Genomic DNA, 20,906 nt, shown 5'->3' on the forward strand with positions numbered 1-20,906 from the left:
TCTGCATTTCCCTTCTGAATTCTGCAGGTGACTGTTCAGTTGGTTCGGTAGACCATTAATCAAATTATATTTTGTCGTTATTGGATTTAGACTCTAGCTTTTTCTGTTTGGGTAATATCTCTATAAATAAAAAGTCTATGTCTATAGACAGAAATTTATAGTTACCAGGTGTTTTACTGCCTATGCACCGATAATAAGTGAAAAATAATATAAGCGGCAGATTCCATAAAGCATAGCACGCATTTCAAGTAGCTCAATTATGCGATATTTGTTTATGACTCAATCATTATTCTATGAAAACACGGTGCGAAAGAACTGGCTCCTGTCGTTTGTGTTTCTGTCGTTACATTTATATTGCGAAAGGCGCAAAACCGTTGTACTCCAGCCACACTACTTCGCTCGTTTCGCAAGCCTGTGACGCATGCAAAATGCACAATTCAAGTAGTACGACCTAAATCCGGGCGTTGAAAATCAAAGCATCATCTTAAAACTGAAGTCAATTTTGGCTCATAACCTCTGCTTCGATAATATTACTCTATATTTATTAACTGCATTATACAGAAAAGATATGTCTCAAGCAGATATGTATATCGAGCTAATGGATAGCACGGAGTAAAATTGTCTAAGAAACTAAGGATAATCGAATTTTAAGGTAAAGGCGCTAGATAAAGGATTGTCTATAGCATAATCTGCATCTACAGTTACTATTCGGTTTTTGGCAGTTTCTTTTCTAAGAAAGGCCGTTGTGAAGCAACGAGTAAACTGTGGCAGCTTTCAATGCATTGCGGTGAGCTTCCAGGTTGGTCAGCACTAGGGGCGAAGTTGAAACTCGAGTTAATGTGAAAATGATAAAGAAACTATATACTTAGCCTGTCAAGTAAACTCCAAAGTTAAGCACTGATTAAAGCAAATAAAGTTAAGCACCAAACTGATTAAAGACAAATTTGTAAAGACATTGTTGCGTAAATCTGAATTATGTGTCTTCAACGTTTCTCAGCGTTACCTAAAAATTAGCGTTGAAAATGCATGATACGACATTTTGTATATATAATCTTTATTTCTAGAATATCCAGCAGTGCTCTCGCAGTTGGGGAGGCGTTATTATCTTAGTTCTGCACATTAGTTTTTTAACTACGCTTCTGACAGACAGATTTCGCTAGCGTTATTTAATGCTATTAGGGTAAAAACTATACTAACAAATAGGTAAACATCGTAAATAAAAGATCCTATATTATACACCTTTACTTATGCGGTGTTTTTCTCATAACAAAGAGTCGCCTAAATATTATCTAAGTTTCATATTCATTGCTATGATTTTAGAGAAGGCGATATATTGCTTTCTTTGTCAAATATGGTTTTGTATTGTTGTAGTTGTTCAGTTTTGTCATCGTTCTGCAGGTGCCTTTCCACGCGTTGTTCTTGAATAGATTTATTAGTTGGCGGAGTCCGACGCTTGGTCATCCATCCTTCTAAATTATAACCTAAAACAAAAAATACGTTTTACATTTTGTAAGATACTTTTTATGTAGAGGCGAAATGTTCTTACTTTAACCTTTTTTAACATAGCATTGAAAATCTATGTCCATGATCAGCGTAAACAGTTCGATATTATTATAAAATATTATATATAAGATGTTATAAAATAATAGAAGATTAATTATTTCTTTAATACCATATTTTCAACAGGTCAATGGGGAACTCCGTTTTGAATACCCTTTATGACTTTTTAAAATTTCAATTTACTACCTGTTTTGCAAATGCCATATAAAAATGCCTTAATGTGGACCTTGCAAATTGCGTAGGTACATTTTTTCACACTTTTCTATTTAATTATAGATGTAATAGAAACTGCATGTGAAACTTCTATACCTATAGCACCAACGACGGCTGCAATGGGAAATGTGATGTATGGTCCATAGGTGCGTAGAGCCACCCATAGGGGCCACATTTCGAGACGGTGGATTCAGGTGGATGAGAAGTGAGAATCAAGGAGCCTATCCTGTAAAATGTTCATGGCGGATAGAGTATATAACAGGTCCAAAACTGTAGTACGAGGCCAGCACCTCATACTGAGTATCCAGCAGGTCTGCATGAATAATAACATGTCAAATCTTTTATTAAAAAACGCTCACGTAACTTTCTTCTCTACATTTTCTTTACTGCAAATTTCGATATATACAAATATAGATATTATTGATTATTGTATATATATATATATATATAAATAATAGGTGAAAAAATGCCAGGAGTTCGACGTATTTTACAGAGTTCATCAATATGTTTAAACAAGGTCAGTAGTACTGATTTTGAAGGGTAATCATTCTACCTAATCTTAGACAAATCCGGTTCGAGTGTTTCGACCATCGTATAAGACGTAACCTTGAAAACGAATGTTATTAATATTTTTATCATTATTAGCTACTCATCTCTAACATGAAACTGGTTATAAACAAAACATTCAAATCTACTTGCATTTGTACATTTCGATATCTTGAATGAGATTATAAATTGATGGATGAGACCATTATACAAAACGTTTTACTCTGCTATTGCCTTTTACTCCACGTTACGCGCTCTTGTAAGAAAGTAAATCATGCACAGTGAACCCAGCAGTTTTTGCTTTTCCCCTTATTTTTCTCATATAAACAGTTATCACAACTCACCAAGACACTGAAGTTCACGGAATAATAAAAAAAAAAACAACAAGCATATATAAATTAACAGTGAAGTAGATGTTCCAAGGCTGGACGGGAAAGATGTATAGTGACGAACGCGAAAGCGCTGCCATGATGGCAGTGTTCGAATCAAAATAGAAGAATTTGTCGGCTGCTTTAAATGAAACCCGCTTAAATTAAAACTCATCCTCTAAATTATGCAATCGCTTCGGGGTATTAGGTTTTGTAAAGAGCACTTAAGGGATACAACCTCTGTATTGAATCTGGAATCAATGCAGAATTATTCTGCACTGTTTTACCATTCATGTTTTGTTTATTAATAAGCGAAAATTGACATTTATTTAATTTCAAAAACTGAATAATAAGCCATGGGCATTCATACTGAATATGGGGAAGATTGAAGTGTTTTCCTCTATAGAGATTCAACCTCAGACCGCAGAAAACTCTCAGGGACCTCAGAAATAGATAAAGATAATTATATATATATATATAATATAGAGAGATAATTGATAGATTCCAGCTTGTTTACACTTAGGCGATGCGTTATGCCATCATGATGCAGTTCGTTGTCGAATAAATCCTCGTAATTGGATAACAGACAAAGCAAGTAGCAACGGTAGGTTTGGCACTTTGAGAAACTGATAGAGCATTTTATTGGTCAAAAAATGATAAAACGTTTCGTTTCCGCCCAATTCCGATTCAACATGAATTCAGCATGAAGGCAAAAACAGCTCTCACTGCGACTGATCCTAAAAAAGTATAAAGCTACTAATTTAGCTTAAATGGTGTTTCCATCATTCGAATTTGCTTTTTGTTCAAATCGTTTCATTAATATTTTGAGAACGGCCTTACATCACGAGAAGACATGCCCGCGGGTAGGGTACATAGTCCAGCAACTCGAACTTTGTTTAATTGTTTTCGACAATTGCGTGAAGTGCAGCAAGATTGATCTAGCGAAGCTACAGTTACTCTGAATCGGTTTTGCATCTTTCAGACGGCCCGACTTGGTCCTGTAACACTCGTCATCGACTGCTTCAGGTGACTGCTAGCAAGCAATCCACCTACTTATCCGATGAAAATGATTATATGTAACTTCAACAAAAAAGAGCTTACAACCATTATTAATATGATGTCTACCGCTTTTTGCTAATTTACTAAATTTGCCTGTTGTACATGTCATACGCAAATGAGGCAAAATGCAAAACTGAAAAATCGCTGAAGCGAATTTTCTTAAGAAATGTTTTTCAATGGCGGATCTCATAAATAAAGCGCTCATTTGAACAAAGTTCAGGACAATGCATACGGGCGAGAAGAAATTATCACGCGGATTCTCAAAGTTCAATTGTGAATTTAATAATATCAGAGTCAGGTGTATGTTTTCGATTAGGGGTATTGGAATTACTATTAGTTAATTTACCATAGAGCTTTGACAATAAAGTTAGCTCACTAGCCTTGGGTCCATTAAGAATAAAATGTATGAAAAGGCTATCAGGCTTACCCGCGAAATACAGGCGTCGTGATAGCACTGTGAAAAACTTTTATTAATGAAATTAAGTGCCGTGCCGACTCGAGCTCATTCAAATATCGGAGCTTCATTTATTTTCAGGGAACTTCGTAATGTTGTCGAGTTATAATATTGTTATTATTTGCTGCTTTTGTTGATTGATTATAGCCGATGAAATGATAGCATTCTTTTGCGATTTGAAGAAGATTATTATGAAAACCGTATCTAACATAGAAATTCGGCGTAGCTGAGTAACCATCAACTTCGCTTTGGTCTTCCAAGGGACCGCCCATAGTACAAAGCGTTCTTCGCTAATACTATCTTTATTTAGCTAGTAACTAGCAAAATTAGAGCTTGACGAGATTTAGCCAATGAATTACCTCTTAGTTTGCCTGTATGGCCATGGCCTTTTTAAGCACCACGATTATTTCGGAAGCTCTATTTTAAAATATTCTAGCCACCTCCTAATCCCGTTGAGTCGATGCTTTGGAAGAAAAGAACACATTAAAAGATGATTTTACTTAATTTTTCTATTGGAACCAAAGTAACATGTATTTTATGCGCTCAGGGGCTAATGTTTTACAGTAGAATAACCTTTGCAGCGTCTTGCTTCGCCCAAGTTTTTTTCTAGCGTTCTATTTTCTTCATGTTATCCGCCCCTTGCCGAATGTTGCTATGTACACTTTACATTCATACATCTATCTATACGCTTATAGAGAATGATATGTGTTGCGTAAAAGTGTAATCGCATATTACTTCCTTTTGCTGCAATGGCGCCATCAAGAGCGTTCTAGCTTCCCAGGCTGCTACAGCTCGTTGGCACCGATCAACTGGGCTTGAAGCGGCTCTGTTTGCTTTACTGTTAATACAGTTCTCCTGGTTAACTCCCGTTCTCGGTTGGTGCCCTAAAGTATCTCCTCAATCCAAGTGCATTTTTCCTCTATTCTTCTACTTCCTTCGCTTCTACGATGTTTCCCGTCAAGCGATATTTTCTTCCATTGCCGTTCTGCTGCTCTCTCTTGAAATGTTCCCAAACCCCACTTTGCGTAAAGACTTACACCCCCCCCCCCCCATCCCCGGTTTCTGCTGATGCTGGCGGAGCAAGCTTTCTTTGACAAGGTTTTGCGGGGAAGGACGAGGGGTCGAGAGTCGCCTTCTCGAATTCTCTTGATCCCCTTTCCTCCCTGACTCTCCACAATTTTCTTCTCACTTTGATTCTGCCTACTACCCCTCCATGTCGTCTGGCGAGGAGCTGATGCTGGCTGCTCGCTTGGTCATTTCCATTTACGTACATTACAGTAGTTGCCCTGCCGCAGCCCGTCTGCTAGTGCGTCGGCGGGCTTATGTGTGTGGCTCTCGCTATTGCTACCGCTGGTACAGCTATCCGGCCATCAGGGCCACCGCCACGACAGGCCTTAGCCGTCACTCGGCTCACTCGTCGGTACACGCGCGCAGGGGAGAGAAGCGACGTAGGGAAGTGACGGAATGTAAGAAAGGAGGCAGAAAGTAATAGAATGACGCAGACTGACTAAAAGAGACATACATGCTCACCCATTTCTCTGCCTCTTTCTTCTCTTTGTCTATTTTTTATTTACTTATTTTTTTATTTATTTTCCTTTTTAGCTTCCTTTTCCACTTCTAAGTCCTGATTCCTCTGGGTTTAAGTACTGTTTTGGTTGTGGCGGCAGCAGCGCAGTCTGCTGTCGAGAGCAAACCCTGTCTCGTTGCCTGGATGTCGCCGTAAAGGAATCTACGCCGACGGTTTGAGGCGTTGGGCAGGCAACAAAGGCAACAAAAGGGGACTTTGCGAAATTTCCCAGGCCTAACTGGTCCTCCAATGAGCACCAAAAAGCCAGAAGTGAAGTGCACAGAGAACGAGCAAGATAAAAAGAAGCTATATCGGTTGTGGATAGCAATTGATCTCTTGATCCCCGACGCCTTCTTCCCGCGGCCCTCCCCCAACGTAGGGAGACCAGCAGGGCTACAGACGCTTGCTCCGAAAGATCCTTGCTCTTTGGGAACTCTATTCTGCCTGCTTCCCACTCAGTTTAGCGTTTGCACCATTGTGTGACCCGGTCTAGGTTGGGATCGGGCTCTCGTTTTAGGCTTCGGTTCATGCCATCGCGCTTTTACTCTAGCTGGCCGATAGGCCCCTTTGTCGCCAGCCGCCGACTTTCCGCCTCGCCTTTTCCAGTTCTCCACTCAGTTATCCCTATATCGAAGTCGTTCTTCACTATCTTGCGTGCCTTGTTCGTTATTCGCTGTACTGCGGTGTCTACTAGTCTGGTCGCTCGAAAACGCGACGCAGTTACGAACTGTGTCACTGCCTTGGGCGTCCCTATTCCGTTCTTGCCAACATCAAGCAATGTTACTGAGTCGACGTAGCACCACTGCTGCCAGCGCCACGACTCCCGCTACTATTATGTATACGGCGGAAGCAGAGCGAGAAACATCTAGAACAAAAAAGAGCAATCACAATGGAGAGCGTTCTTTTTATTTCGAGCGATCTCGTTGTCCAGTATCGCATCGCAATCCGTTATGTCTTAGCGAAGAGCGGATTCGCCCGGCGAATGCGATAATTTCCATCGGGCTGATTTCATTCAGAACAGCGCGTATTGGTGTCCATTTGCTTTAGATGGATACCCGAAATGATATGTTTCACTGTGATTCGGCCTAGCGCGGATAATAGATGAATGTACATACACGCTTCGTAGGTCCGACAGATTCGGTGAACGGCCTCGTAGCTGATGCTGAAGATCTTGGTGAATACCTTCCGAGAAGAACCGAATAGAGAATGTAAATAGAACATCCTGCATCAAATGGTTTGTAAATTATCGTAAGATCTTTTCGCATATATCAAATATATGAAAATGACTTTCTGCAAGGCAGCACCTGATAATATAAGAAACTCATCAACTAGAAAACCATATATACACGAAAATTAAGCACTATGGGTTGTTTATTAAGAACAAAAAAATCATTTATTTATACAATTTGCTCATCACTCAGGTATCGTATATGTGTATAAACGAATACGGCGGTAGACGCCTAGACAACGGAACGATCCCTGTCAAAAAACTGTTTCAACCATTTCATTTCATTCTCTCGACATTTAAAATCCAATTAAATAACGCTTCATGGCCATCGCGTCATACCTGCTCACCTTTAACCGTTTACCAAAGCGTAACAGGCTAGAATGCACATCGTCAGTATACAGAAAACTACCCTAAAAGAAAAAATCTAATAAGATTATGTAGAAGACTGTTAATGCTTGGGTTTGCGCTTCGCCTTATATGCATATCCAATGTAATTCTACCAAGTTCAGTGGTGCAACCTTGGAAGTATTTGCAGAGCCCAGTTGTATTCGTACGGCAAAGTATAAATCAATTGGAATTAACATTCGTTTTTTACATTAGGCCCAACATTGGCTTCAAGAAAATTGGGCAAGTAAATACTTTTGGTTAGTGGGCACCTAAAAAGGTCCTAGTGTAGGCCTTCAACTGAACGGAGATAACGGTTTATTCGAATCGTCAATATTTGCGTGGGTTATAAGTTTTAGACAGAGTAATTTTGAATTAACAGTGTAGGTGGATCTGATTTAAAGCAAACTTGAACCGGATTACCTCTACATAGAAATCTTACGCGTTTGTTAAAGAGTTTTGAAGGTTAACGAGAGACTGCAACGGTATCCAAGAATCGTTGGGGTTTTGAAATCGGAAAAGGGTTTATAAGTCGGGTGACAGAGCTGCCCACCGAAGGAGGCATCGAAGATATAACTTTCCTCCTGAAGAGATTTACGCTACGGGCTAAATCGCGCGAACATTTAAAGCGAGATAAAATCCAAGAATATTTTCACAGTAGGACGATATTAAGAAAGTAACTAGCGTGAGCGCAGAAAGTCGAATCTGAGATGGGATTGCCAGCTTCCTGGTCTGAAGAAAAAATCTGGTGCATAACTATATACTGTTTGGTGGTTGTGTAAAGATGTTGTTTTATGAAAAAATGAGAAACCCAAGAGGAAAAATAATTAATCGTAGTATTGTGCTGCATTCGTACTATTTTTACGTGTATAACGATAGAATTTTGTAATGCAAGCTACTCTAATAATAGGACGTTTACGTCGATTTTAACAGAAAACTGCTACATATTTAGATTGTTTCGTACATATACATGGAGCGTTGGATTAGTGACGATACTAACAAATTGATATATTTAGTGTTCTCCTTATTATATATTTACCTCCGCATTCGACATCAAGCATCAAAAGAAGAACAATTCCAATAGATTCTATATACAGATGGCACCGTGACTGGAACTAAGCACACGGTCGAAAAAGCTCTCGGTGCAAAGCACTTACCTTTTGGACTATGCTTTTCCTATTCAGCCTTAAACAAGACAGGAATTTTGTTGTAGATTTCCTGCTAAAGAGCAAATTCTAGCCTAAATGAGCTGCGCGAATAGACCCACCACAAAATTTAAGTGGGTATTAAACAATTAAATAAAAATGGCCAGCAATATTTGCAAACGAGTTTTGCAAGCAGGTAAACATTACGTACTATTAATGAAATCAATAAATCTGGTGCGCAACCGATGCACAAACGAACTTTGACTCTCCTCTAACGAACGATATAATTAATTAATATTAAAAATTTTACCATGAAAGGCATCATTGTATCAGATAAGAAAATATTGTGCTCACTTTATCGATGAAGTAAAAAAAAGCATCTTCCACTCATTAAATTTAGGCAGAAAAAACGGCAGTTGATCAACATCTACATAGAAACCTTCAGGACTGAATGCAGGAAGTCGTTCTTATATTAACGTTGCATGCTCCTATTCTTTTCTGGTAGCAGTACCGAGCTAATCTACACGATCCACTCACTTTTCATTAGCTTGTCTAGTTGCTAATGAACTAATGGACTTTTTAGCCCGATTTGTGACCCTCATGATCAGCTTCCCCGCACAACGAAATTGGCTTCGCTTCTCATTGGGTTGAACTAGCCTTTCTTGATGTTCGTGCAGCCACTAGTTATTTCTAATCATCGCTGGGTCTCGTGCAGTAGATTCCACTTATACGAACTGTCGCATAAATACACCACCCTTTCAGGCACCTCTGCTTTATGACAGCCTCTTTACAAGGGACAACATAGAAGTCAGTGCAGAATCTCCTCAACATGACTGGGCTCTGTGGGTTGAGGATAGCTACATCGGATGGACCCGAAATACTTAATCTCGTGGTAGTCATCCTCTAGGCGGTAACCGTAAGACTCGTAAGCGCTTCTAACATTTATGTGTATTTCTACTATCCTGTATATTAGTATATCTAAAGGATTGGTATAGCCACTGAAGAGACCCTATTGCCTGAACGGACGTCGTTCCCGCTCCAAACGCGTAGAAAACGCCGAAGCAAGCGAGAAAGTAAAAGGAGCTGCGGTCTACAGGGAGGGATTGAGCTAGCGTAAAAGAGGAGGAAGAATGCAAACGAAGGGCAGAACCAGTCTTCACTTAAACGTAGACTGGCGGGAGATGAGTGACTGTTACCGAGGCAGTCGCCTATATAAAGGGTGACTATTGGCGTCAGTTCCCTGGCACAGACAGCATTTTTTCATCCCCCGTAGTTAGTGTACGTTGTTTCATATTACTTCGTTCTTCTTCAGTGGATTGAACAGACCGGGGTGAGGTCCATGGCTGATACGGTGGCCGTACTAGTGACCGATTTTAATGTAAATTTCGAACATGCTCTCGCGTTTAGAGAGATCGGGCCAGAAAGCGAGAGAAAGAGGGAAAAAGCTAGGGGGAAGTATACACAAACGCGACTTCAGTCAAACAGACGCGGCAACGGCAGCCGTTTCTAAGAACGAGAGCCAGGGACAGTGAAACAGAATCGGCGAGAAGTGCAAGCATAGCTGGAAACAGGCGGCTGTACTAACGCGTTTCTGTTGCAACGACGTGCACAGCAGTCGTCTGGGCGCTCGACCGCTCTGCCAGCGACTCGCAGGCCGGAAGCGACGACGGAAGTAGGCTTCATTTAAGTGTGCTGCCCAGCTACGATTCCTTTGCCACATCACAATCATAGCAGATACACACAGTTCCCGACTCTGTACTACCCATACCGACCGTCCCGGAAGACTTACCGCCAGCCTTGGCGCGGGACACTAAAGCACAACGAGAAGCTTCAGCTATTGGCTGTCTCTGCCAGTGAAGTCACCGTCGAAGTCGCTTTCTCCGCTTAAAGTCTAGCTGACATTGAGCAGTTAACGTTCAATGGCCGTTATGGATGGCGGTCGTCGTCCGTAAAGCAATGACGTCTATATTCTATCCTCTTTCGCTCCTTGACTCGTGTCAGCGTTGGCTGCTAGGCAGGGCTAACGCAAGCATGCGTGTAGTGTAATAGCATTAATAATAACGCTGTATAATTATGCATATCAAATCATGATGGCTAGTCGCTAGGCAATAAATTAGAGGAAAAACGATTGGGCTTGTTTACATGAGGTACGTCCTAGTTTGCTGCTATAGACCATTTAGCTACCAGTGACAAGCCACCCATCGCGGCAGTTTACTAGCAAGGGACAACCTCGCGAAGCCTTCACAGTTAGACACGTGGTGCTTGTTATTGAAGGGTGTCTGACAAATGCTGGCTCTAAAAGGCGCCAAGACGCCTGAATGCATGTAAAATTGGAGAAGCCACAGCACCTATTATGGCCTTCATACGTCCTTGAAGATGTTTTGCTACTAGTTAATACATTGTAAAATTGATTTTGACAAACGGTTTTAACCAAGCATTATGAAGCGACTAAGACAAAGCCGTCTGTGCATGTTAAGAATACTTCTTGACGGCTTACCCGTTAGCGAAGCCAAAAAAAGCCATAACAAAGATAAACTATTTTGTAGTTGGCGTCATATATTACTGAGAATTTCAATGATTCAATAACATGAGCGTTAAGGTGTGCTTGGCCTACGTTAACTAGTTTAAACGCTAACTTTATACTCCTTTATAGCTCTAATTCGAACTGAATTATTAGTAAGTTAAATATATATACATATCTATTTTCGAATCACATTAACAAGAGCTAAATCGAATACGCATAAAACTATAGGCAATTTTCTGTAGAATTTCTGCAGAAGGGAGGCTCTGCAAATCTCGTGCACCCTGCTGTAGTCTCTGGTCGCGTTACGTCTTTCTTCTATACACATTCAATTTGCCTCTGGATTCTGCTCCTGTTTAGATTTAGCCAGAGTTCTCGGTGGCGTGATTGTATCAGAATCAACAACAGTAACAACAACAAGGTAACTGGCTGCTTATTCCTCGTCTTCGAGTGATGCTGGCCTGATATTCAGCCTAGCAACGTCTCCTATCGGTAAAGAAGGGATTGTAGGATGTTCTTTCGCTAGCTCTCAGATGGATGAATAGCTTACTTAGGAAAGAGAGTTGCTCGCCGATTTGCTCGGCAGTGACCGACTTGATTGGCCACAGGGGGGCCACTTCGTTGCGGATCATCCAGCCTATCAGGCACTGTTGGCCTCGTCCGCCGCCGCTCTACCCCTGAAGCTTCTCATGCCTCTGGTATGTTTCGCCTTGCCGTTGCAGTATCTCCTGGAACAGCACCGCAAGTATCGCTATCAGTCCTGCGTGGGAGTACGTGTCTGCTTTTCGTTTTAGCGGGGGCACTCAGTGATGCCAAACCGCAATAGCCTTAGCAAATATAAGAAATAACCAGCCCAAGTCATAGAACTCTTTCCAAAGACCTTTCAGCATCGCATTGCATTGCTTGCTCCTCCAGTCAGACCAGAAGGCTCTCAATAGGAATACAGCAATGGAGATAGCTAGCGGTCGATATAGGGGCAGCGAGTAACGTCGTTCTCAGTGGGCGGCGTCAGCGGCAGTACGCTGAGCAGTGGGGAGAGTTGCTGCAACCGATGGAGCCGCGAACCCGAATAGCACACTCGCTCGCGTGCGCGTTCAGTAGAAGCCGGATGCAATGAAAGGACTGAACACGCGAAAATCAAAGGCATTACAACCCTGAAACCGCAAAAGTAGCACCGGTTATAGCAACAAGCCTACGTGGACATCTTGTTGTATCGAGAAGGCCAGAGCTACTGCTTTGTGCAAGTAAATGCTATACTCCCGGAATCAGTAGCTGGCTTGAATTTTTCTTTTCAGCTTTGATTCGTATATGCTCTACTTTTGTATAGTAAATGTTTATCAGTATATACAGGCTCTCTTTCTATTAGGTGTGGCAACCCAAAGCCGTATTTTTCGTTTGATTCAGCCAACGCTTTAACTAAGTTGGCTTCATCGTGCGCATAGCAAACAATATTGTAGGTGAGTTCAGTTTTTCTTATGCAGTTACGAACGTGTTACAGCAAAGCAGCATATTTAAGCAACGTATAGCGTCTGGAGAAGACGTGTGCATATGTACATATACATAACCAAAATATTACCGGCGGGAGGAGCTAAATTTAAATATAAGAATGAAAGATTGGGCACGAGATGCTCTGTGCACAGTTGCACACAGCTACAGTACGTAATACAAGCTGATGGTAAAAACAAAAATAAGAAAAGAATAGAGAACGTATGTTTATGAGGCTGTCTCACATTGGGGCAAGGATAACTGAAGATCAATAGTCAACACGAGCATGTAGCTAGTGCAGGACAAATCCCTTAGTCAAAATGTTATGAATGACACACTAACTCCTGTGTATCGATAACGAGAGAAACGCATTAATTTCAGCAATATTTATCATCTATCTACCTATCGTATATAGAATTATGTAGAATGTAGCAGCTCTTTTAGCACCACGGAGGACCTTTACTTCTTTACCTCCGACGAAGCACTACACTTCCCTCAGCTTGAGCTCTGTTCCTGCCGGGCGTGATCGTTGTCTGTGCTACAACATCAGCGTCAGTATTGCTGGCGGTACCAGTTGGGATACAGGACGATTCATAGCAAGCGTGTAGCAATGCAAGCCCCAGCGGAAGCTGCAGAGAAGTGAGCGGAGGGCGAAATTTTCTTCGACGCCGGTGGCCTTTTTCGTTCGACTGCAGATCCCCGTATTTTTTCCTTCATTGGTCCCTACCCGTCCATTTCAGAATTGTGCGTAGACCCCTTCTGCCTCCCTACCAGCCCCAACGTTTTCTCTTTCTCATACCTTCGATGTTCTCCTATTTCTCGCACTCTACCTGAGTTCCCGAACGAAGCCCCTGCCGCTGGCGTCAACGGTGGCAATTACGAATATTCCTGCCTTCACCAAGACCAATGGTTCGGTTGCCACACAACTCTTGCACGCAAGAAGACGATGACGGCAGCGGCCAAGGTGACGCCGACGCCGACGTCAACAACGGCAAAACCAGCGGCGACGGTGGTGGCAGCCTTATTGTCAGTGCCATTGGCCCAATGATGGCATTGGCCCGGAGAACATCTATCTATGTCTGGCTGGGCAACTGGTTCTCTTTTCCTATCTGTCCGTGACAGGCAGGCGAGTTTATTTATTTATATTTAAAATTTCCCCATCATACTACTGCCGCTACTGCTGCTACAACAACGGGTTCGGCACCAATAGAAGCAAAAGCACTACTGAATTACCAGTAGTTGTAGTAGTAGCAGATTGAGCTAAAAAGCGCGATATTATTGTGTCTGAGGCAGTGAGGCGCGACAGCGGGCCATTTACTGTCGCCGTTGCTGCTTCTAGATTGCGTGCGTAACAAACAGCGTTTCCCTTTACTTCGGCGCTCAACACTCCCTCTTTCTTTCCCCTGCTCCTACTCAGCCTGTGCGACTAGCTCACCAATCTAACACTCCCGAAGCTCTGGCAATTGCCCCTAATAAGTGAGCTACTTCTTTTTCACCCGATTCTTAGCTTCCATCTGCGACTCCGATGCCTCGATTCCCGCATTCCTCTCCGAGTTAGGAGCGACCAGCTTCGTACCAGTCTATCATGGCTCTCCTTCTGCCCTCAGTTGTTCGCTACCGCTCACTCAACCTATTCACCGACTTGACGCTATTGTTGTGGCGTCTGCCGAGCCCTTTTCCCATATCCTCTTCTTCGCAGCCTTTTCGATAGTTGTTCCGTGTCCTTTTTGTTGTTCCCGGCCAGGCGGTCCTACTAGCTCTCCCTGACTCCACTTCGGGTTTGCCTTCTTTCCTACTTGCCTGACACTTTCTCGCATTCACTCTCGGCTTTCGGTTTCTATTAAATGTCCTTGTGGTAGCGATAGCCTTGTCAGTGGCGTGCAATCGAGGCCCAGACAAGCTTGCAAAAAAGCGAGTTATTATTGGGCTTTTAGGATATCGTAGGCATACACACATGGACGCACACATTCACACAAATAAGGTAAACATCAAAGGAAGAACTAGTACAAGCGAGCGTGTGTTGATTGTATATGTATGTTTCGCCGTGCCTAGATTAATAGAGAAATTGCTTTCGTGTTTAAGTTATAACAGTCAAAGGAAGATAGCGTACGGTGCGATGATACTTGTTAATATTTGAGTGAATATCTTTTTAAGTACCTAATCATTCTGGGGTTGACGGACATGGCGTTTGCCAGCGGGGCATTTGTACCTATCGAAGTAAATAAAGTAGCCGAGATAATTTGAAACCTTAAAATGCAATTCTTCTGTCCAGTGGTTATAGATATAATCATGAATGTTGTTAGCCAACGACAATTATGTCGTTTATCTAAAATGAACTGTGAAATTGAATATTATTATTATTTTTTTCAAGGATACGGAGGGCAACTGTTAGTCCTTCTATCGCCTTTACGAAATATGCTTCCGACGATTCTAAAAGTAATAAACACAATGCCAAATTCAGTTTGCCTGCAGAACTTTCAACATAATGCGTAATATAGCAGTTTCGCCAAACAAAGATCTAACTTGATCCTGCAAGTTGTTCGATTTAAGAATGCCCCATACATTTCGAAATGTACGACTTGGTACGGCGACATGCTTCACCGGCTAGCATAAACTTACGCTGACATGCGTTAACTTCATATGCATACTATCATATATACGCTAGTATACGTATTTTGTGTCAGGCTCAATTATCATGTCCACGTGTTTTACTGGACACGTAATCGTGTGCGTAGCCGCTCGGCGTGAAATCTGTTTAGCCAGTAGCTGATCTGTTCTTCATAACGTGACGCCAACAGGAAGCTGTGTTAGTTTGAAGCAGCTTAGGTTTGTTCAATAGTATTAACGAGTCGTCTATATGTAATTTCTTCAAAGAGAAGATTTTTGTTTGCCATTTTTCTGTGACGGGACCGCGGTTCATGTTCCTGAATAGACGTGCGCTTGGAAAAAAGACTACATGACATATTGTTAAGCTACAGTGAGTGATTGCATCACTGCGACCCTCTCTAGCACGGTATTCTAGTCAGAGCTGAAGACGCTGGCTATGCAGTTCTACTGCGACCAATCATTGTGACAGCCGAATAAATCGAAGAGAAGCGAGACAATAGAGGAATATTAGATTCATAGACGGTGACAAGACTATGTCGAGAAGACTGACGGCAAACAAGATGTATCAAAAATCCACTATCGAAACGCTTCTGGGATCAGCGTCACGTTTTCGCTTGGAATCAGTGTTAAATCATTTACGACAATCGAAGATAACGCTGCATGAAATCCTGGCTAGCTTGCGGAATTTGCTGAGGTGGCGACTCAAATTCAAGACGTCTCTCGAAAATCTGTATTAAATTCTTTGATTACTCTGTAGAACATACACGAAATGCGTATAGCATCATGGAAAACAGTATAGGTTTCGTATGACCGGAAATCTTACTCTCAAATGTCGTGTGAATCAGCTGTTGAAGCACAGACATAATGAGCTGTTCTTAGAAAATTCGTTTACTGACGGCCGTTACAAGATAGACTCAAACAGAAGTCCTGTGGATGCTGGATATAAAATAGAGACAAGCTTATTATTTAATGTGTTATTGAAACCATATAGTCTGTTATGGTAACAGATACATATGGTGGTGTATATGTGGCTGTGTGTGACACATATAGGGTGCGGCAAAAGTTTTTCATAGTTTGAAACAAGCTTATCTAACATCTCGAGTTATTCTTTCACATCCGTTAAAGCAACAGACGATGTTCCAATTATTGCAGTAAAGAGCAAATTGTACTAAATAAAGAGTTTCCTACTGTCAAGTAACTTTTGCTCAGTCCACTCATAGTTATGTCTAAGAGAGGCATGGTCTTAAGTCGTTTTATTGACTTAGAGTTTGCAAACCTCGTAGGCCACTACATACTCGAAATAGAACGATTCATTAAAAATTCGGATTTTTCCTTTATTGGCTTGGAAAACGGTGTCGCAAGCTTTTAAACATTCCGAAGATTAATTCGTTGAAAAGAACTTCTGTGGTGCATAAGAAGCTTTCTACTCAGAACCTTTGAAGCCCTCGTATTCAGCCGTAATTAAGTAACATTCATTTGTATGCGTGAAATGCGTTTTTAGACAAATTTCCGTGGACGGCGTGCAGCGAGATAACCTTTTCATCCACGTCCACACTTATGTTTACAGTCTGTCGTAATGCCCATGACAAGGATAACGAGAAAGACTTGCATATATGTATGTTTCTGTCCATGTGTGCACGAGCGAGTAAAACCTACATAAGATAAATATAAATTGCCCTTGTTCCTGTTTCCTTGGATATGCGATGGGGCCAATTAAGGGGCTGACACGGCCACCACAAGCAAAGCGCCATCGAGTGCAAACAGGCGACAGCACAACGCGAAGATCACGGGCAAACAACAGTGGAGTGTGGAGTCCGTTAACTCTATAACATCATAGATCTTCTGGGTGCGTAGCGTAACATTGTTGGCGCTTCGTGTCGTCTCGAATTCCACGTGGCGCGAACGGAGCTATACGTATCCTGCTAAAAGGGGGGCTAGCCGTTACTGTCACGCAAGACACGTTCACGCAATCGGTATTATTCTCATTATTAACGTGACAATATGTCACTGTACGGTGAGAGAAGCTGTTCACGTATAATCTTTGACGTTATTCGAAGTACACAATGTTGTTAGAGCCATCGTTGTATGAAGTGGCAGACTAGCGTCGACTGGATGTTTTCTCTTTAGCCCCTGGGAATAGTGTAATCTGTGAGACTGTGGTGTTCAATTGACAATAAAAGCACGAGTTGTTGACTTGATTGCTGTGTCCCTTTTAATAGGTGATCGGCCGACAGGTAGATCGCAATGCTACACAAAGTTTTTGTTTTTGCCGTGGCGTTCGTAGCAACGGCAAGCTTCGTTGCTTCCTGTAAACGAACGAAATTTGAGGTATGTCTTTAGCAGAAGACGTGTATGTTAAGCTACGAAACTTCATCATTTAGTAAATATATCTAATAATTATATCAAAGATGAGATAAGTCGTTTGAAAAGAAACGCGCCGAATCAACTACTTGAAATCACTATAGGGGCATCGTTAAGGGTATCTGTAAAAGGTTCATTAATCATTCAGATTTGATTTGACGTAACGATAGAACAGATACGCTCCAGCGTGTTTAAAATGCTGCCTCGAAAATAGGCAGATTTGTCCTTGGAACTACTGTTCTTTTTTTTGCGAGAATTAATCCGTCGGTTATAGAAGCAGTGGTATTGGTATGTGGCTTTTGATTTGCCTTATTTGAGTTGTTTAATAACTTTTTCGTGACCGTTCGTTTTCTTGGTTTTTAACGGCGATTATGGAATACGCAAATACATGTACGCTGCGTTTGTTTTGACACAAAACGCTTATTGATCATCATATTTGTTATCGCAAAAGTTTTGATACACATTGTTTTAGGTCTGTGCAGAATCAGAATCAAATGTAAGTAATAAAAACCTTTCCTAAAGGTATATGCTTTCTTTTTTCCTTAATAGAAAATATCTAGATGTAATTCAGGCGTTCGTTGCATCACTACTGCTACCTAACTATGCAGACCTGTTCCCTCTGTTGCCCCTAGAATAAAGTGTTTCTAATTAAATCTTATTACTGAATGGCATTGCGAATTAAGGCCAGGGTTTCACACTATAGAACATGTTTGTTGTATGTAAGGATATCTGTGCGTTCAGAGCTACCATGCAAAATCAGTTTGGCTCCTGGGTTAACTAATGCCCCAGGGTAGGATGTAGTCGCTGTAAACAGTTGGCTTTTCATTGATCTGAAGCTGGGATAGGCAACACGATTTGTATTGTAAATAAGTTATTAGTAAGTAAAGTCAGTCGTTGAACGGCCCGTAAAAACATCCCTTGGATACCATTTCTAGCTAGAGACAATATAATCATTTCGAGCAGCACATTCTATTCTACAGATTCTCTTATTTGAACGATCGTACGACATTTCGTAACTAGCAGTACTGCCAAGCGTCTTGCGATTACGAGCGTTTAGCTGGTCTTGCCTAATTGGTAATAACTATCTGCGTCGTAGTTAAAAAAAATTCAATACAAATCTATCCACCAGTAAAACAAATCTAACATAACGAAAATAAGTCTTTTAATCGGCTATCAAAATGGCATAAAATAAAAAAAAAATACATTTTGTATGTAAGCGCAGTTGGCCTATGTGCGCCGTGGCGTGTGGTGATGTAGAAATAGAAGCTTCCTTTTGTCTAGAACGAATGTTTTATTCGCCACTGATATAAGTAAACGTTCCTCGATTATCGCTACCCGATCATACTAACGGTCTTTATACATATATGTATGTATATACAGCTTTGTACTCCAAATGTTATAAACCACGTTTGTGGTAAGGTTTAGTTCTACCACAGATTGGTATTTTTATGCCCTATAATCAAATATTCAGTAAATGGCCACCGTGCTTAGATCGAGAAGGATATATTTCAGAAGGGTCGCGAAACTCTGCAGACTTAATACTGGCGATATGAGTTTAACCCATGTGCATATGAGCTTTCCACAACTCAGATCGCTGGCTTTATTTATCTCTTTTACTAGCAGAACATCACACGCTAGCACAACCAATGCATCGATGAGTCTAGGTCGGTTTGCCAAACCGTGGTCTTCGAAAGATGCGCGGTTATTAAAAACAGTTTAAAGAATCCGAGTTGCAAATCGTTGAAGAACTCGTTCTAAACAAACGAGCATGTTCAGTCGGAATTTGCGATAAAACTCCGAAACTCTCAATTAACGGAAGCAATTAAAACTTAATAAGATATGATATAGCACTTATTGCAGAAACTAGGGAGCCATGCATATTGTTAGTATTCAAGTTTACTCGTAACCGCGAGATATAAAGTGCATGCTTTTCTAGAATTTCGGTTCTATTTTGTCTTACCAGATAGTCAGGTGACACGTACGTATCGCCTTGCCTAATGGCAGACTAAAAAGACTGCACAAAATAACAACGCGGGGGGCGGATAGGAGGGTAATTTAGGTTTATCTAGTACAATACCGGAACCTATCTACTATCATGTTTTTAAAACTTCTTTCGTCTTTCTTCTTTTGAAAGCCTTTTTCTGAGGGAGGTAGTGTGACCATTGTTTTACTCATGTTTATCGCGTCTTATAGAATCAGTAGTCGTTAGTGTAGTTGAGACATGACAACCATGCGCTATAGTATCGCTGATATTATCGTAAACTTTTTGTAGGTCTGGGTAGCCCTAGAAAGCTATAATGTTGAACATTCGAATGCTGCTTCGGCAACTCGAGGGACTGCTATAGTAACATCGATTGGCGTAGAGGAAAATAGGTCCCAAATTAGTCCTAAGTAATAGTCAGTTTCTTATCTTCTACACCAATTCACAAACCTTGCTTGCATCACAACTACCTCATTTCGATTTAACGACTAGCTTGATTAACTGAATGTGTTTCAGGAATGCGATGATTTAAATCTACTGAATGTTACCACGTGGCACACCTGCTGTAGGGGCACGCTTATTTGTAAGCGGATCCGTCTTGCCCGTACCATTGTGGGGCTTTGTCATCCTCCGGAGTGCCTCAACACCATCGGAACCGTCCTATGCCCCTACATCTGGGAATACAACCATTAGCAACCCACTTTTGCATCGCACTTCTCACACTTCGGCCTCATATCGACTCATCATTATATGCCGGATTCGTTTTGGGTCACTTAGCGTCATTGATATTTTTATTGCAAACGGCATAATACACAGTAGTCGTTAGCATTGTAGCAAAGAAAAAGATTAGCTTTATGTAGAAGCACTCAGATAATTTTAGGTGCTATGGCCGGGCGTTAAACTTCTGGACGTCACAGGACATAAAGGCTCTAAAGTCTTGGTGAAATTCTAATTGTTGCAAGTTACTTGTTGTCATAAGGGCTGTTCCCAGGATACATGGATCCCATCAGCACAATTATGTACACCTGTGCTCTGAAGCCTTTCTAGCTATGAATATATACACAACAAGTGCATCCACTAAATCTGTACATATGCCAAATAAAACAAAAAACATATTTATTTCAAGTGTTAAAATATAATTAAGTACTATTAAATTGCATCGTCTAGTGGAGATTCGTATTTCACTGAAGGTTTGTGTACGAGGTAGCCAAATTCGTTTGGGACCCTTTCAAAGCTACCATCTCAATTGTATTGCGACTTCACTCTGCTTAAACTTCAAAGTAAATATGAAATGGAAGTATGATGGGTAAACATACTTTTGAGTAGATTTTGGTGTTTTCTCAGTAACTCATGTACACATAGAGGGATTCGACGTAAAGGGGTTGAGTGAGCACATCTGCAAGGTACGCCCGAACAGGCCATTTGCC

General features: G+C 41.3%; 1 protein-coding gene and 1 long non-coding RNA gene across 10 annotated transcripts; one reads left to right on the plus strand and one right to left on the minus strand.

Annotated features, from left to right (window-relative positions):
* Nucleotides 1-1,037: 1,037 nt before the first annotated feature.
* Nucleotides 1,038-10,144, minus strand: LOC111246879 (small integral membrane protein 12-A). 8 transcript variants are annotated; one of them, XR_015323189.1, is made up of 5 exons: nucleotides 7,343-8,805; nucleotides 6,883-6,949; nucleotides 2,664-6,632; nucleotides 1,870-2,086; nucleotides 1,343-1,481 (listed from the first exon to the last, which is right to left on the minus strand). XR_015323189.1 is itself a non-coding variant. In XM_086982789.1 (4 exons), exons 1-3 carry the CDS (start codon nucleotides 9,124-9,126, stop codon nucleotides 6,600-6,602), a joined length of 165 nt encoding a protein of 54 aa, XP_086838915.1. In that variant the 5' UTR covers nucleotides 9,127-10,144; the 3' UTR covers nucleotides 2,014-2,086; nucleotides 2,664-6,599. The 8 variants fall into 8 exon arrangements, 2 of the variants coding, with proteins under 2 accessions (XP_086838916.1, XP_086838915.1); XR_015323185.1 differs by lacking the exon at nucleotides 7,343-8,805 and adding an exon at nucleotides 9,062-9,580 and having other exon boundaries at nucleotides 2,664-6,949; XR_015323187.1 differs by lacking the exon at nucleotides 7,343-8,805 and adding an exon at nucleotides 8,879-9,037 and having other exon boundaries at nucleotides 2,664-6,949.
* Nucleotides 6,864-20,598, plus strand: LOC147756776 (uncharacterized). 2 transcript variants are annotated; one of them, XR_015323191.1, is made up of 2 exons: nucleotides 6,864-7,001; nucleotides 19,996-20,598. It is a non-coding gene; the product is annotated as an uncharacterized LOC147756776 (long non-coding RNA). The 2 variants fall into 2 exon arrangements; XR_015323192.1 differs by lacking the exon at nucleotides 6,864-7,001 and adding an exon at nucleotides 15,186-17,465.
* Nucleotides 20,599-20,906: the final 308 nt, after the last annotated feature.

Source organism: Varroa destructor, unplaced genomic scaffold (genome assembly GCF_002443255.2).
Source record: "Varroa destructor unplaced genomic scaffold, Vdes_3.0 BEIS01000003.1, whole genome shotgun sequence".
Lineage (NCBI taxonomy): Eukaryota > Metazoa > Arthropoda > Arachnida > Mesostigmata > Varroidae > Varroa > Varroa destructor.

Coding starts and splice junctions, on each gene's coding strand:
- LOC111246879 (XM_086982790.1), bottom strand. CDS start 1,948: ATGTGGCCCCTATGGGTGGCTCTACGCACCTATGGACCATACATCACA. Junction 1,482..1,869: donor AGCCGTCGTTGGTGCTATAG/GTATAGAAGTTT, acceptor TTTTTGTTTTAG/GTTATAATTTAGAAGGATGG.